At 41.1% G+C, this 17,062-nt stretch overlaps 1 protein-coding gene across 5 annotated transcripts in view; it reads right to left on the reverse strand.

Annotated features, from left to right (window-relative positions):
• The window catches only part of INTS10 (integrator complex subunit 10), a 39,641-nt gene that overhangs the window by 1,305 nt on the left and 21,274 nt on the right, over positions 1–17,062 (reverse strand). For 2 of the 5 annotated variants that reach the window (XM_047717252.1, XM_047717253.1), the window contains exons 14-17: positions 6,861–6,940; positions 5,462–5,624; positions 4,488–4,581; positions 1,245–1,322 (exon numbers count right to left, since the gene is read on the reverse strand). In XM_047717252.1, the coding sequence (XP_047573208.1) occupies positions 1,245–1,322; positions 4,488–4,581; positions 5,462–5,624; positions 6,861–6,940 (415 nt within the window). Of the gene's footprint in view, positions 1–1,244; positions 1,323–4,487; positions 4,582–5,445; positions 5,625–6,860; positions 6,941–17,062 lie in introns of all 5 variants that reach the window. The other 3 variants (XM_047717254.1, XM_047717255.1, XM_047717256.1) reach the window with 2 other exon arrangements.

A 17,062-nucleotide genomic window follows, 5' to 3' on the forward strand; every position in this document is an offset into this window, starting at 1 on the left:
ATTAGAAGGCACCTCCATTCCCCACCTCGACTGCCTAACTTCCCTCAGACACAATGACAGGGATTTCAAATGAAATTTTTATGTATTGGCCAAAACAAAATTGTTGAAACCACTCTAAAATGTTCCTGTTTTTTTTTTTTTTTTTTTTTTTTAAACGTGTGTACTGTTGTATAAAATAAGTACAACAGAAGTCAAAAAGTTGCCACGCAACAGGAGGAAAAACAAAACTAGGCTCTGCCAGACTAGTAAAGATAACTACAGGACAGTCTGCAATGCCCACGGGCATTAGAGAGAACTATGCCAACAGCAGCAGTGCCAGGGAGAAAACACAGTTCTTTGTGGATGTTTCTAGAGAAGTCGGCTGGTTAATTCCGTAATTAGGACATGGTGTCAGTGAGGCTGAGGCTATGAGGCCCACTGGGAATGGGCGTAGACCCATTTAGGCTGTCCTGAGATACTGTTCTTCTGGGTCCCAGACTGCAACCCCTGATGGGAGCCAACCCTTGAACGACCAAGAGTTACTGGTATTTGCAGACAACAAGCTAAAGGGCTTTGAAAGCTCAAAGCAAACTCTTTCCTTCATGCTAGTAAAAATATAATAAAATGTTGTGTCCTGCTCAATGATATACTGTTTCTACAGATAAAGCAATACAACTCCATTCTATCAGTCTCTATCCCTCTGGTGAGTGTGGCTGAAGAAGAGAATTAGTCAGCTTTTGTGGTTTAAGGACAGGAGAAATCAGCTAATAAATGCTGCATACCAAGGATTTTCAGTTTAGAAAGGGAAGGTCTGGAAAATCAGTGAATGCTGTGCTAAGGCCCGGTTACACCAGAACATCGACACTGGTCACTAATACGGAAATCCACGAATAAAAATTTCCTTAAAATGAGCTTTGGCATCCTTAAATATTTATGACTGAATGCCTCATGTTTTATCAAAAGAGTATCACAGCCTAACGCCTAACCTAACGTGCGCTTAATCTAACACAGTTTTATATAACTTTTTTTTTTCTTCCAGATCCATAATGATTTTTAAATCGAACACAAAAACATTGGCAACTTATGGAAAAAAAATAAGAAATGTTACAATATTACAATCAGGTGGTTTGCCAAGGAATGCAGAACAAATTAAAAAAATAAATAAAGCATGAAAAAGAGCACTGAGGAACAGAGAGCTGGAAACCATGGGCAGTACGACATGTTGACAAACGGCACACTATGAGCAGTGTTTTTCCACGTGGTACCTGTCAGCAGTCTGTATGCTGGGCTGAAGCACAGGTAAGAATTCCTGCTGCAGTAACCCCATGGGAGGACTAGAAGGCCTTTAAAAAACAGCAAACAGCAGCATTCAAACACCCACACCGACTCACCCTGCACTGCAAAAACAACACGCCAGAGAAAATGCACAAGACTGGAACAGACTATGCAGAAACCCTTGAACCTCCACGCCCCCCCCCGGGACACAGCAGTGTCTTTCGGGAGGACGGGAGAAGCTAGCAGTCCTCTCCCTGCACCTGCTGCTGGGGCATGTCCAGAGCATCTTGTGCCTGGGCCCCGAGCTCAGCCCACTCGAGGTCTGTTGTAAAAGCAGCCACCGAGAAAGAGGATGACGAGACGCAATGAAACGGCGGTGCGGAGAGGGGGTCACACTTGAGAAGACATGTTTTTGAATCCAGCCTCCTTCACTCTCCACTCTGCTCAAGCCCCCACCAATCCCAGAGATGGACTGGGGGGCTTCTGGTAACCATCTTTGCCAGGTCTGAAGCCCCAGACTGAAGAGGCCCTTCTGGGATGACTAGAGGGCCTGGCCATGTTTTTGACCAAGAAAGGCTGAGCCTTAATTTCAAAAAGTATCAAGTAAGGAACAGATGCGGGGAATAAAATGTCTGGGACCCGTGGTCTTGCTGAATTCGAAACAAAGATTTAGTGCACGGGACACGGTTTTTTCCATTTTCACCCAGTCTAATACAACGAAGATACTGCAAATATTGGCAAAGAACTAGTTTCTCTATTTTAAAATATGTTAAGGACAAAGTGTCTTTGTTCTGTTGGTCAGGCTCCGGGTGCCCTCAGCATTGGTACTGTACCGCTAGTGTCCGAGCAGAGCAGGACAGACTCACAACCTTACCCAAGGGAGGGGGTGCTGTACACTTCTCACAACACCTCTGCCCCTCAGCTGGGGGTGCCGCCCAAAGGTCTGCAGTGGTTTCAGAGAATTTGTTTGGAACCCAAAGGGCAAGGAATATAGATAGTTTTGCTCAAGATTCTAATCCTTTCCTCCTTAGTAAGAGCTCTCTGGCTTTATGCAGCTTGCTTCTCCCGCTGGTTAGGCAGAAGTAATCTGAAACACAGGCTTCCAATGAACTTTGAGACTCGCGCAGTGAAGACTGGGCAAGTTTCTAGAACGTCAGCTCACTAAGTAACAATCCCTATTCTTGCTTCCAAATAGAACAGCAGAATTCCTGAGAGGCTTAGTGGTCTTCTCCAGGGTGTTAGAAGGCATTAAAGTTTATATTGACCAAGGTGGGGGAGCCTGGAATTCTCTCTCAAAGCCTAGAAATGCAGGCTGTGTCTCCCTGCCTTGCCCTAAACGACTCTTTACAGTGATATTATCTGGGTGTCCAAGAGCGCCTGCTTTCATTCCTTGTCCTAGGGGTTGTCTGCACATAACCATGTCACTGTTCAGCTCGATACAAACTGGCTACAGAAGAAAGGGTTCAGTACGAGATCCAACTGCTGATTTGGTAAAAGTCCATTCACATTTCCAGTTAAGCACTATCTGAAGTGAGAGATCATCTATACGTTTAACCCTTAGTAAATGCAGGTGATTCGAAGGCTGTTCCTATATCATGATAATTTGCACTGTGAGTGTTAATGTGGATTAACTAAAAGGCTATTAATATCAGGCATGTTTTATATATCCAGCCTCAAAACCTAGAAATCTTTCATTTTTAAGCCCACAGAAGGGGCTACCTAAGCTCCCATAGCAACAAATCATCTTTGTTCTTGAACACTGTTAAGAATATTTTTACCATGCAATTATTTCCCCCCTAGTTCTTATTTGCAGTCTTAGGGAAGGGAATGGAGATGGGAAGATGAGCATGTCCAGCGCATCTTGCCTAAGCAACCTCATGCATAAAGGTCTCGTGTTTTCAAAAAAGAGCATTTGTTCTTTTATTTTAGATGTTTAAAATATCTATTAATCATATTTACAAGGTGAAGGACAAAAACCCCTTTAATCTTCCCATTCTTCTGAATGGATTCCGTAAGACCCTCTTCTCAATAGGAGTAATGTCTGCGGTCGTACATATCCCCAGTGCACATTTCGAGCTTCCCCCTCAACATTTCTAAGGCTCTACAAAGATAGAAAAAGATTGGATTTTTGCTCTCAACAACTGAAAACTCATTCATTTTGCAACTGAGAGAAAAAGGAAAAGCTTTTCAGCCTTAGCAATGCTCCCTTCTCACTCGGGACTCAGTCTCTTGCAGTGACTCTGACATGGAATCCTGGCCATGTTGAGTCTGCAGGACGCAAAGGAGGAAGTAGGAAAATAAAGCTATACGTGGCATTTATAGCACAGAGGATCTATTATCCAAACTACAATGAGTACTGAAGGATAGAAGCAAGATTTATGAGCTACTTAAAAATCATAAATGGGGGCGCCTGGGTGGCTCAGTGGGTTAAAGCCTCTGCCTTCAGCTCAGGTCATGATCCCAGGGTCCTGGGATCGAGCCCCGCATCGGGCTCTCTGCTTAGCAGGGAGCCTGCTTCCCTTCCTCTCTCTCTCTGCCTGCCTCTCTGCCTACTTGTGATCTCTGTCTGCCAAATAAATAAATAAAATCTTTAAAAAAAAAATCATAAATGGTCACTAACTTCATCTAGATGTGGGAGGGCATGCCTGAGACCAGGCACCCCATTGTTATTTCTCGGGCAGGTGTGTTCTTCTTAGAGACACTAGACTCTGCTAGTTTCCCTTGCGCTATGCAAGCAAAGACAACTGCTTGGGAAGGTTTCAGATAAATACTGAAATCCAATTTCTAGATAAAGTCTGTAGCTTTTCCCAATCTACTACAACTTTAATTAAGCATGGCTCTTTCTTAATTAAAAGCATTCTCTATCTAATTCTCTATCTAATCTCTAATTCTCTATCTAAATTTCTATCAGAAATTTATAGGATTAGCCTGTACATTTTGGAAAGGAAAAGATATCAGGAATGAGGCTTTCGTTTAGAGGGAAGATTTCCAAAGTGACAGAAATATCCCAGTTTAAACAATGTTTTATCAGAAATGTAGTTAAGGAAACACCAAATTGCAAAAGGTACCCAGAATCAAATCTACTCTCTCAAAAACAGAGACCAGGTTTGGATTCCTTTTTTTTTTTTTTTTTTTTTTTTGAGATTTCTCAAAGCTACAGAAACTTACAAATATTTCCTACAAGCACACGAAAGGTGAGCATGTAGCGTGGGAGAGCGAGACAGTATGCTTACTTGATCAGCATCCCTTGATTGGGCAGTAATTCCAGATGAATTTTCCCACCTTCCTGAGTTCTTAAGTAGGCGAATTCCTCCAGCATATCGATATCTGCAGGCCAGGTTCAGGTTAACCACGTTCAGAAACAAGGTGCCCTATCTCTCAGAGGAGGACTGGGCGGGCAGTGACCAAGTAAATTGCCCACAGCCACCCAGCCAACCAGAGTCAGTACTGGAACCCAGAATGATCTGATTCCCAAACGAACAATTCTTGTACCAACCAGACTACCTCATAACGATAAGTAGGTTCCTCCTACAGATGCTAATTGAACAGATTCTGTATGGACCTAACAGAAAACTCTTTTGTTTTCTTTATAAGAAATGAAAGGGGCAGTGGGGGTGTTGAATCCCCGGAAACAGTTAAGTATCTTCCTAGGCACTTGGACAAGACAGCACGTTCCTCACAACTCGAAGGTGGTCTTTCCGTACCAACTGTATGAAACCCAACACTCCGTACCGCCGAAAGCCGCTGCTGGGCTGGGAGCGCGTGTGGCAAGTTCTCAGTGGCTGCTGTGACGCCTGTGACATAGAGAGGCCCCAGGAGGCCCTGTGCTGACAGATGAAGGCCAATGAACATTCTATTCTGTGGCCTCACCAGCCACTCTGGGCCTCTCAGGAACTGGAAGGCTCTTCATGTAGGCATCCTGGGTACCTGCCTAGAAGTCGCCGGAGGTGGAAAGTGGAATTGAGCTACTCATGTTCCTGATTTGGTGCACCACCTCTGTGAAGCCTTTTAGGACTCTCATGAGAGACCAACTGCCACAGGCCCATTTTTACTCATCATTCTCTCTCTCTTCCCCCAAAGTAGAGTGAAAACCAGTATTTCTACCTGGAATGATTCATTCACTTCTGTAACATGCATTTATTCTTAAAAAAAAAAAAAAAAAAAAAAAAAGTAAGAATTTCTTATGCTTACACAGGAAAAAGGATACTTGTAACATAGTTGAAAAAGTTCTCGTATTGGAAATTTCCTTGTTGGCAAATCTTATTGACAGCTTTCAAGAAAAGATTCTCTCCCCGCGGCCACTCTTGCTGAAGCAAGACGATAACGTGGCCCAGCGCCATGTCGTCCCTGCTGTCCGTGAAAGCCCGGAGCTGCAAGACAAGGATTTGTGCAGACACGGAACGGAAAGGAAATCATGGGGTGATCGTAAATATACCAAATATCACTTCCTGAAAAAAACGCTGCTATGTGAAAATATGTGATCTAGGGAACAGAGCAGAACACACACCCGCCATGCAAACAGCATAAGGGCTTCTGAAGGGCGGTGAGTCCTAACCCAGAAGCCTGGGTCCCCCTGCTGGGAACAAGGTCACTAGCAGTGTGTTCACTGAACATCCTGACGGGAGCGGGCCGTGCCTGGCAGGCCTGAAGCTCTGGCTTTGGGAAAAGGGCAACAGAAGCTGAATGGCTCTGTGTGGCAAAGACAAGAATCTGGGGATTTCTTTGAAGTGGGCAGTGCGGGTAAAGGGTGGGCCAGAAGGCTGGGGAGAGAGAAAGGTTTGGGAGAACATGGACTGGGGAGCAGAAAGCAGTGAGCAACAAGGAAGGAAGTGGCAGTGAAATGCAGAACCGGCCCAAGGACTCAGTGAGCAGCTAAGCCCCCAATCACACTTTAAAAATTTTATTTATTTATTTGACAGAAATCACAAGTAGGCAGAGAGGCAGGCAGAGAAAGAGGAGGAAGCAGGCTCCCTGCTGAGCAGAAAGCCCGACGCGGGGCTCGAACCCAGGACCTGGGATCACGACCTGAGCCGAAGGCAGCGGCCTAACCCACTGAGCCACCCAGGCGCCCCCCAATCACACTTTAAATAGTTTCTGTTGCCCCAAGGGATTCTGACCATGAGTGAAGTCTGGGAATTACAGCCCTAAAGCAGAGACCGGATGCTGCTGTTCTCTTGCTCACACACCTGCAGCCAAGGGCCTGGCATTCTTCCAACAGCCTGGAAACCTTCCTGACTCTGGTGTTCATCCTAAAGCCTGAAACGCTTCCACCTGCTACATCTTTAGGATAACAAACTTGCCATCCCTCTATGAACCCAATGGCATTTGCAATTTTTCTTCTAGCTAATATATTCTGACATACATAAATTCATAAACTATTTACTGACCATCACTAGAGGCAGGTTATTCGGATAACTGTCCCAAGCCTATTTGAAAACTGCTCTAGGATGGAGATCATTTCCTACTCATTTGTGCCTAATGCCTCCCACAGTTACTATTTGTTCATTGCTAGCCCCTGTGCTCTCTCGATGCCACCAAGTCACTCCAGATCATCAGAAAAGTGTTCCAAATTAAATTTTGCTCATGCCAATCAGTGTCCAGCTTACCTTAAAGCAAGCCAGCATTAGATGCAGGCAGTATGGCATGATAGCCTTGCTGGTACAAGGCAGCAACTTCAGATCTGAACCTGTGGACGAAAGGGCACAACAGTTCTGTTATTAGTGACGAAAAGGGCTTTGAAAAGTATATATTTAAGACACTTTCCAGAAAAAAATATAAGCAACAGTCATATGATTTCAAATATAGTTAAACCACGACTGTATTTCATGATAGTGAAACTGGTTTTTGAATGATCTCTGGATTTCATTTATCAATCTTCTTTCCTAACCTTGCTTAAATACTTTTTATTATAAAACATTTCAAATGTAGAGAAACAAACACAGGTGTTTGTAATACTGTGCTCAACACTCAGCTTATAAAATGTTAATGTTTTCCTTTATTTTTTTAATTTTTTTAAAGGTTTTATTTATTTATTTGACAGAGATACACAGTGAGAGAGAGAACAAAAGCAGGGGGAGAGGGAGAAGCAGGCTTCCTGCTGAGCAGGGAGCAGATATGGGGCTTGATCCCAGGATCATGACCTCAGCCAAAGGCAGATGCTAAACAACTAAGCCACCCAGGCGCCCCATTAACGTTAACATAAAGTATCACAAATTTAGTTGAAGCCTCTTGTGTACCTTTTCAGCTGTCCTCTTACCGTCTCCCTAAAGTATTATTCTGAATGCACTGTTTTTCATTCCTCAGCAACAGAGGAAAGTTTTGCAAGTTTTCAGTTTACTTTATAAATGGTGTCATACTGTATGCATCCTTCTGCAAACCGTTTTTGATATGAATACCGATAGCTCTAGTTCATTGATTTTCAATGTTTATGCAGTATTTATTTACATGACACAATTCATTTACCCATTCTTTTATGGTAGACAGTGAGATTTCCATTTTTTCACTATTACAAACAATGTTAAAATAAACATTCTTATATATATTTTCTTGTTAACTTGTGGGAAAAAAAAAAACCTTAGGCAACAGTTTTCAAACCAAGACCTTAATCTTTTCTTTTCTGGCATGTGTTCTTTATATCCTAAATCCTTCTCTACCCTAAGGATGAAAGTAGCAAGAAATCATGGAGATCCTGTACACACATAATTACACATGTTCATGTGTATAAAACAGAAGGTTCATGAAATACAATTTGCCCCTTTCACAGGAGGACTCATTTTAATAATAATATTATATTCTATCTCATTAAAAAAAGAGAACGGTTGAAATTCATGACCTGGGAGGTGAGGACCCAAGTTTGAAAAGCACTGATCTACGGGATTTAACTAGAAGACGTATGTAACTAGGTAATGAGATGTTTGACCTGGAATGGTTAAATTGGTCTCCATAGTGATGGTATGAGTTTATATACCTTCCAGAAGGAGATGGACAATGTGTGTCTTCACATCCGATAGTCAGTATTACCACCCTGCATTCTAACCTGTCTGATATGGTAGCTTACTGGTTTTTTTTTTTTTTTTTTTTAAGATTTTATTTATTTGTCAGAGAGAGAGAGGGAGAGAGAGCAAGCACAGGCAGACAGAATGGCAGGCAGAGGCAGAGGGAGAAGCAGGCTCCCTGATGAGCAAGGAGCCCGATGTGGGACTCGATCCCAGGACACTGGGATCATGACCTGAGCCGAAGGCAGCTGCTTAACCAACTGAGCCACCCAGGCATCCCAGCTTACTGTTTTTTAACCCAAATTTCCCACATTGTTAATGGGTTGAGAGTCCTTTCAAATGGTTTCTGGTCACTTGGATTTCTCCTTGTGTGAATCTGTTGTTTGTATTCTTTGCCTGTTTTTCTATGACAGGTTGTCTGGTTGTTTCTTACTGGTTTGAAGGAGCTCTTTCAAAATCCTGGATAGAAAGTTCTTGTTGATTCTCCATGCTGTGTAAATTTCTTGTAGGCTATGGCTTATCCTGTCACTTCGTCACAGTATCTTTTGTTGCTATTTTAATTTTTTAAAAAAAGATTTTATTTATTTATTTGACACAGAGAGAGAAATCACAAGCAGGCAGGCAGACAGGTAGAGAGTGAGGGAGAAACAGGCTCCCCGCTGAGCAGAGCACCTGACGCAGGGCTCGATCCCAGGACCCTGAGATGATGACCTGAGCTGAAGGCAGAGGCTTAACCCTCTGAACCACTCAGGCGCCCCACTGTTGCTATTTTAATTTAATGGGACTAAATTTACTTACCTTTTCCTTTCTGTTGTGTGGTTTTTGTAGCCTAATCATTCTCTACCTAGAAGGCCCAAAGAATCCTTTCTTCTAAAAGCTTCAAAGTTTTACTTTTCATTTTAAATCTTAAAATTGAAATAATTTTGTGTAGTGTGAAGGCGAGATCACGTTTTTATTATTTTTATATTTGGATCAATTGCCTCACTACCACTTATTGGATAAACTCATTCTTGGCCCACTGAATACCACCTGTTTCTTAGTTCTCTGTTGTGTTCCATTAGTCAGTCTCTATGCCAACACTATACTACCTCTATTAAAATAAGTCTTGAAGTCAGCTAGGTCCAGTCTTAAGCCACCTGATCTGCTTCTGTTTCAGAGACACACTTTCTGAAGGGGTCTGGGCTATATCTTCTTCTTCTTCTTTTTTTTAAGTCAGTAATAATCAAGACTGTCATGCTTTTGTCTTTTAGGAAATTTTTAGTGTCCTAATAAATCTACCTACCAGTCACAAAGACCTTTTCTTCTTTTTTCAAAAATGAAAATAAATGTTTACTTAAAGTTATGTATTATACCATATAGTTTGCTTTTCTGTTACATATTATTTTTTATTTAAGTTCAACTAGCCAACATGTACATTAGTTTCAGATGTAGTGTTCAATAATTCATCAGTTGCATATCCAGTGCTCATCACATCACGTGCCCTCCTTAATGCCCATCACCCAATTACCCCATTCCCCCATTCATCTCCACTCCAGCAACCCCCAATGTGTTTCCTATACTTAAGAGTCTCTCATGGTTTTTCTCCCTCTCTGATGAATTCCTATTCAGTTTTCCCTCCCTTCCCCCATGATCCTCTGTACTATTTCTTATATTCCACTTAAGAGTGAAACCATATATTAATTGTCTTTCTTGTCTTCTGCTCAGGATAATACCCTCCAGTTCCAGGTCTATGTAAATGGTAAGTATTCATCCTTTCTGATGGCTGAGTAATAATCCATCACACACACACACACACACACACACATATATATATATACTGTTTTCTTTATCTGTTCATCTGCTGATGGACATCTTGGCTCTTTCCATAGTTTGGCTATTGTGGACAATGCTGCTATAAACACTGGGGTGCAGGTGCCCCTTTGGATCACTACGTTTGGATCTTTGGGTTAAATACCCAGTACTGCAATTGCTGGTCATAGGGTAGCTCTACTTTTAACTTAAGGAACCTCTGTACCTTTTTCCAGAGTGGCTACATCAGCTTGTGTTCCCACCAACAGTATAGGAGGGTTCCCCTTTCTCCGCATCCTCGCCAATACCTGTTGTTTCCTGAGTTGTTAATTTTAGCCATTCTGACTGGTGTGAAGTGGTATCTCCTTGTAGTTTTGATTTGTATTTCCCTGATGCCCAGGGATGTGGAGCATTTTTTCATGTGTCTGTCGCCCATTTGTATGTCTTCTTTGGAGAAATGTCTGTTCACATCTTCTGCCCATTTCTTGACTGGATTGTTTTTTGGGTGTTGAGCTTGGTAAGTTCTTTATAGATCTTGGATACTGGCCCTTTATCTGATATGTCATTTGCAAATATCTTCTCCCATTCTGTAGCTGTCTTTTGGTTTTCCTGTTTCCTTTGCTGTGCAGAAGATTTTTAATCTTGATGAAGTCCTAACAGTTCATTTTTGCTTTTGTATCACTTGCTTTTAAAGACATGTCAAGCAAAAAGTTGCTGTGGCCAGTGTCAAAGAGGTTACTGCCTACATTCTCCTCTAGGATTTTGATGGATTCCTGTCTCACACTGAGGTCTTTCATCCATTTTGAGTCTAATATTTTTGTGTGTGGTGTAAGAAAATAGTGCAGTTTCATTCTTCTGCATGTGGCTGTCCAATTTTCCCAACACCATTTGTTGAAGAGACTGTCCTTTTTTCATTGGACATTCTTTCCTGCTTTGTCAAAGATTAGTTGACCAGAGAGTTGAGGGTCAATTTCTGGGTTCTCTATTCTGGTTCATTGATCCATGTGTCTGTTTTTGTGCCAGTACCACACTGTCTTGATGATGACAGCTTTGTAATAGAGCTTGAAGTCTGAAATTGTGAAGCCATCAGCTTTAGTTTTCTTTTGCAATATTCCTCTGGCTATTTGGGGTCTTTTCTGGTTCCATACAAATTTTAGGATTGTTTGTTCCAGCTTTGTGAAAAATGTCAATGTATTTTGACAGGGACTACATTGAATGTGTAGGTTGCTCTGGGTAGCATAGACATTTTAACAGTATTTATTCTTCCAATCCATGAGAACAGAATGTTTTTCCATATCTTTGTGTCTTCCTCAATTTCTTTCATAAATGTCCTGTAGTTTTTAGAATACAGATCCTTTACCTCTTTGGTTAAGTTTATTCCTAGGTATCTTACGGTTTTTTGGCACAATGGTAAATGGGATCAATTCCTTAAATTCTCTCGTTAGTGTATAGAAATGCAACTGACTTCTGTGCATTGATTTTATATCCTGCCATGTTGCTGAATTCCTGTATGAGTTCTAGCAATTTTGGTATGAAGTCTTTTGGGTTTTCCACATGAACTATCATGTCATCTGCAAAAGAGAGAATTTGACTTCTTTGAAAATCTGAATGCCTTTTATTTCTTTTTCTTGTCTGATTGTGGAGGCTGGAACTTCTAGTACTATGTTAAACAGCAGTGATGAGAATGGGCATCCCTGTCGTATTCCTGTCTTTAAGGGAAAAGCTCTCAGTTTCTCTCCATTGAGAATGATATTCACTATGGGCTTTTTGTAAATGGCTTTTATGATATTGAGGTATGTTCCCTTTATCCCTACGCTGTGGAGAATTTTAATCAAGAAAGGATGCCGTATTTTGTCAAATGCTGTTTCTACATCAATTGAAAGGATCATATGGTTCTTGTCCTTTCTTTTATGAATGTGATGTATCATGCTGTTGATTTGCAAATGTTGAACCAGGCTTGCAGCCTAGGAATAAATCCCACTTGGTCATGGTGAATAATCCTTTTAATGTACTGCTGGATCCTACTGGCTAGGATCTTGGTGAGAATTTTGGCAGCCATGTTCATTAGGGAAATTGGTCTGTAATTCTCCTTTTCGGTGGGATATTTGTCTGGCTTTGGGATCAAGGCAATGCTGGCCTCCCAAAGAACGAGTTTGGAAGTTTTCCTTAATTTTTTTTTTTTTTTTTTTTAAAACAGCTTCAGAAGAATAGGTATTAGTTCTTCCTTCAATGTCTGGTAGAATTCCCCTGGGAAGCCATCCAGCCCTTGACTCTTGTTTTTGGGAGATTTTTGATTACTGCTTCAATTTCCTTATTGGTTATGGGTCTGTTCAGGTTTCCTATTTCTTCCTGTCTTGGTAGTCTATAAGTTTCCAGGAATGCATCCATTTCTTCCAGATTGCCTAAACTGCTGGCATATAGTTGCTCATAATATGTTTTTTTTTTTTTTTTTTTGGTTAAAGATTTTATTTATTTGACAGACAGAGATCACAAGCAGGCAGAGAGGCAGGCGGGGGAGGGTGGGGGCGGGGGGAAGCAGGCTCCCCGTGGAGCAGATAGCCTGATGCAGGGCTCGATCCTAGGACCTGGGATCATGACCTGAGCTGAAGGCAGAGGCTTTAACCCACTGAGCCACCCAGGTGCCAGCTCATAATATGTTCTTAAAATTATTTGTATTTCCTTGGTGTTGGTTGTGATCTCTCCTCTTTCATTCATGATTAATTTGAGTCCTTTCTCTTTTTTTTTGGGTAAGTCTTAGAGATATATTTTTTTAAAGACAATTTTCAGTCATTTTTTTTTAAAGTCATTTTTTAATTTAGATCTTTTTAATTCTTCCAAAAACTAGTTTTTAATTTCATTGATCTATTCTACTATTCTTTTGGTTTCTATCTCATTGATTTCTGCTCTAATCTTTATTATTTCTCTTCTCCTGCTTAGTTTAGACTTTATTTGTTGTTCTTTCTCCAGGTCTTTTAAGTGTAAGGTTAGTGTGTTTATTTGAGACTTTCCTAATTTTCTTTTTTTTTTTTTTAAAGATTCTATTTATTTATTTGACAGACAGAGATCACAAGTAGGCAGAGAGGCAGGCAGAGAGAGAGGGGATAAGCAGGCACCCCGCTGAGCAGAGAGCCCAATGCGGGGCTCGATCCCAGGACCCTGAGATCATGACCTGAGCCGAAGGCAGAGGCTTAACCCACTGAGCCACCCAGGCGCCCCTCCATTAGATACTCTTATCTGCTTTGTCAAAGGTTATTTTCCCATACAGTTGTGGGTACATTTCCAGGTTTTCTGGAGAATGCTCCATGTGTACTTGAAAAGAATGTGCATTTTCTTGCTTTAGGAAGAAATGCTCTATATATTATCTGTGAAGTCCATCTGGTCCAATGTGTCATTCAAAGCCCTTGTTTTCTTCTTGATATTCTGCTTAGATGATCTGTCCATTGCTATGAGTGGGGTGTTGAACTCCCCTACTATTACTGTGTTATCAATGTGTTTAATTTGGTTATTAATTGGTTTATATAATTGTCTGCTCCCAAGGTAGGAGAATATTTATAATCGTTATATCTTCTTGTTGGATAGGCAGTTTTAAGTGTGATATAGAGTCCTTCTTCATCTCTTTGGTTTAAAATCTAATTTGTCTGATATGAGGACTGCTACCCCAGCTTTCTTTCGATGTCCATTAGCATGATAAATGGTTCTCCATCCTCTCACTATCAATTGGGAGGTGTCTTTAGGTCTAAAATGAGTCTCTTGTAGATAGCATATGGATGGCTCTTTTTTTTTTTTTTTAAGATTTTATTTATTTATTTGACAGAGAGAGATCACAAGTAGACAGAGAGGCAGGCAGAGAGAGAGGGAGGGAAGCAGGCTCCCTGCTGAGCAGAGAGCCCGATGCGGGACTCAATCCCAGGACCCTGAGATCATGACCTGAGCCGAAGGCAGCAGCTTAACCCACTGAGCCACTCAGGCGCCCGGCTCTTGCTTTTTTTAATTCAATCTGATACAATGTGTCTTCTGTTCACAGCATTTAGCCCAATTACATTCAGTATCTATCAAAAGATAATGAATTCAGTGCCACTGTATTACCTGTAAAGTCCCTGTTTCTGTAGATTGTCTCTGTTTCTTTCTGGTCCATGTTACTTTTGGGCTCTCTCTTTGCTTACAGGATCCCTTTTAATATTTCTTGCAGGGCTGGTTTAGTAATCACAAATTCTTTTAGTTTGTTTGTCCTAAAAGCTCTTTATCTCTCCTTCCATTCTGAATGACAACCTTGCTGGATAAAGTATTCCTGGCTGCATGTTTTTCTCATTTAGCACCCTGAATGTATCATGCCAACCCCTTCTGGCCTGCCAGGTCTCTGTGGGTAGGTGTGCTGCCAGTTTAATATTCCTACTCCTGTAGGTTAAGAACCTCTTGTCTGGAGCTGCTTTCAAGATTTTCTCTTTATCGCTGAAGTTTGCAAGCTTCACTAATGCATGTTGGGATGACGATCTATTTTTATTAATTTTGGAGGGGTTTTCTACCTCTTAGATTTGAATGCCTGTTTCCTTCCCCACATTAGCTAAGTTCTCAGCTACAATTTACTCAAATATACTTTCTGTCCCTCTCTATTCTTCCTCTGGGACCCCAATAATCCTAATATTGTTTTGCTTTACGGTTTTGCTGATTCTCAAAGCCTCCCCTCATGGTCCATTAGTTGTTTTTCTCTTCTGCTCAGCTTCCTTCCTTTCATCTTGTTTTCTATGTCACTGACTCTCTCTTCTGCCTCATTTACCCAAACTGTTAGAGCATCCATTTTTAGACCGCATCTCAGTTAAAGCATTTTTTAAAAAAGATTTTATTTATTTATTTGACAGAGAGAGAGAGACAGTGAGAGAGGGGATACAAGCAGGGGAAGCGGGAGAGGGGGAAGCAGGCTTCCCACTGAGCAGGTATCCTGAGGCGGGGCTTGATCCCAGGATGCTGGGATCACGACCTGAGCTGAGGGCAGATGCTTAACCACTGAGTCACCCAGGTGCCCCTCAGTTAAAGTATTTTTAATTTCAACCTGATTAGATCTCAGTTCTGCACTAAGAGATTCTCTAGAGCTTTTTATGCTTTTTTCAAGCCTAGCTATTAACTTTATAATTGATATCCTGAATTTCATCTCTGATATCTTACTTATATCAATATGCTTAGATCTGTGGCAGAGTATTACCTCTGGTTCTTTCTTTTGTTGTGAATTTCTCCTTCTAGTCATTTTACCCAGAGAAGAATGAATGAGTGAGAGAACAAAATCAAAAATATCAACCACAACCCAAGACAAATACACACTAGAAAAGTCTAAAAAGGTCAGAAACCAAAAAAGAAAAGAAAAAGGAAAAAAAAGAAAACAGAGCAATCCACTTGGTCCTGGGTGTATTCTGTCTGTTTGTTAGAAGACACTAAATCCCAAAATTGTAAAGAACGCAAAACATATATATACAAAAATGAAACTTAATACAGTGAAAGGAAGCAAAAAAGGAAGACTATATTTATAAAAGGTAAATGTAAAAGTTTTTTAAAAAAGACTTAAAAACAAAGAGTTGCTCCAATAAGAAAATAGTTGATAAGGAAAAAAAAGAAAAGGAAAATTTTAAACTGAAAAATAAACGAATCATGAGGAAAGAAACCCTTGAATTCTATATACTATTTTCCCCATCCCTGGAGTTTGGCAGTTCTGTGTGCTCTGTAAACTTGGCATCTGCCTGATGTTCCAGTTGATCTTCTGGGGGAAGGGCCTGCCGCCCAGATTCTCAGGTATCTTTGCTTGGGGAGAGTTGCATTGCCCCTTGCCAGGGCGTGGGCTCTGAGTAAGCTGTTTCCAGTTGCTCTATGTGGTTTTTGTTCCCGAAAGGCTTTCTGTGCCACTCTAGATGAGAAAAAAAAAGGGTCGATCTCCAGCACTGGAGCTGAAAGACTGCAGTCCCTCTCCCTTTAAGGAAACCCTAAGGGAAGAGCAGTGTACATTTCTGTGTGTACCAAACTCTGCAGGCTCCTGCGGCTTGCACACCCACCGGTTCTCGCAGGGAGGGAGGAAGGCTGCTCTAAGCCTGCTGCATGCAGGGTCCCCACATGGGCAGCAATACTTTTTTTTCCTAAAAAATGTTATAATCTTAGCTTTTCCATTTAGTCTGGGCTCCATCTCAAATTGGTTTTAGTGAATAATGTGACATAAAGCTTGAGGATCCTTTTTCTTTCTACACCAGAGGGCCTTTGTTCCAGTACCAATTGGCTGAAAGGGCCTTCCTTTCTCCAAAGAATTGGTCTGGTGCCTTCACTGAAAATCATTTGACCATATCTGTATGGGTTCCTTTCTGGATTTTCCACTCTTAGGCCAATACTGTCTGGATAACTGTGGCTTTCTATTAAAAGTCTTGCTATCAGGTGGGTAAGTTGCCCAGTTTTGTTATCTTTTTCAAAACTGTTTTAGCTAGATTGCACTTCCCGACAGATTTTAGAATCAAATCGGTCAGTTTCTACAAAAAAAAAAAAAAAAAAAAAAGTCTGTTGGGATTCTGATTGGGATTGCACTGAGTCTATAGGTACTTTTGGGGAGAACTGGAACCCTAACATGAGTATCCTAATATGAGTCTTCCAACCTATGAACATGATTTTGCACACTTTTCAATAAATCTTTCCCAAAGTATTTCATGGTTTTTTATGTTATTCTATTTGGAGATTCTGTAGGTTTTTCTAATATAACCACATATGTAGCTGCAGTCATACCTGTGAACGAAGATAGCAGTCTTCAACTTTTATGCCTCCTTTTTCTTCCCTATTGTGCTGGCTACAAGGTCCAGCATGCTGAATTGAAGTGGTAAAAGCAAACACTCTTGTATCGTTGCTGATTTTGGGGAAAGTATTTGCTATTTCATAGTTAAGGATGATGCTGAGAACAACTATTTCTAGCTTGCTGAGATTTTTTTTTAAAACCATGAGTGATAAATGCAAACATAATGGAACCTATCTGCATCTATTAAGAGAATCATGATTTTTCGCCTTTA

Source organism: Lutra lutra, chromosome 2 (genome assembly GCF_902655055.1).
Source record: "Lutra lutra chromosome 2, mLutLut1.2, whole genome shotgun sequence".
Lineage (NCBI taxonomy): Eukaryota > Metazoa > Chordata > Mammalia > Carnivora > Mustelidae > Lutra > Lutra lutra.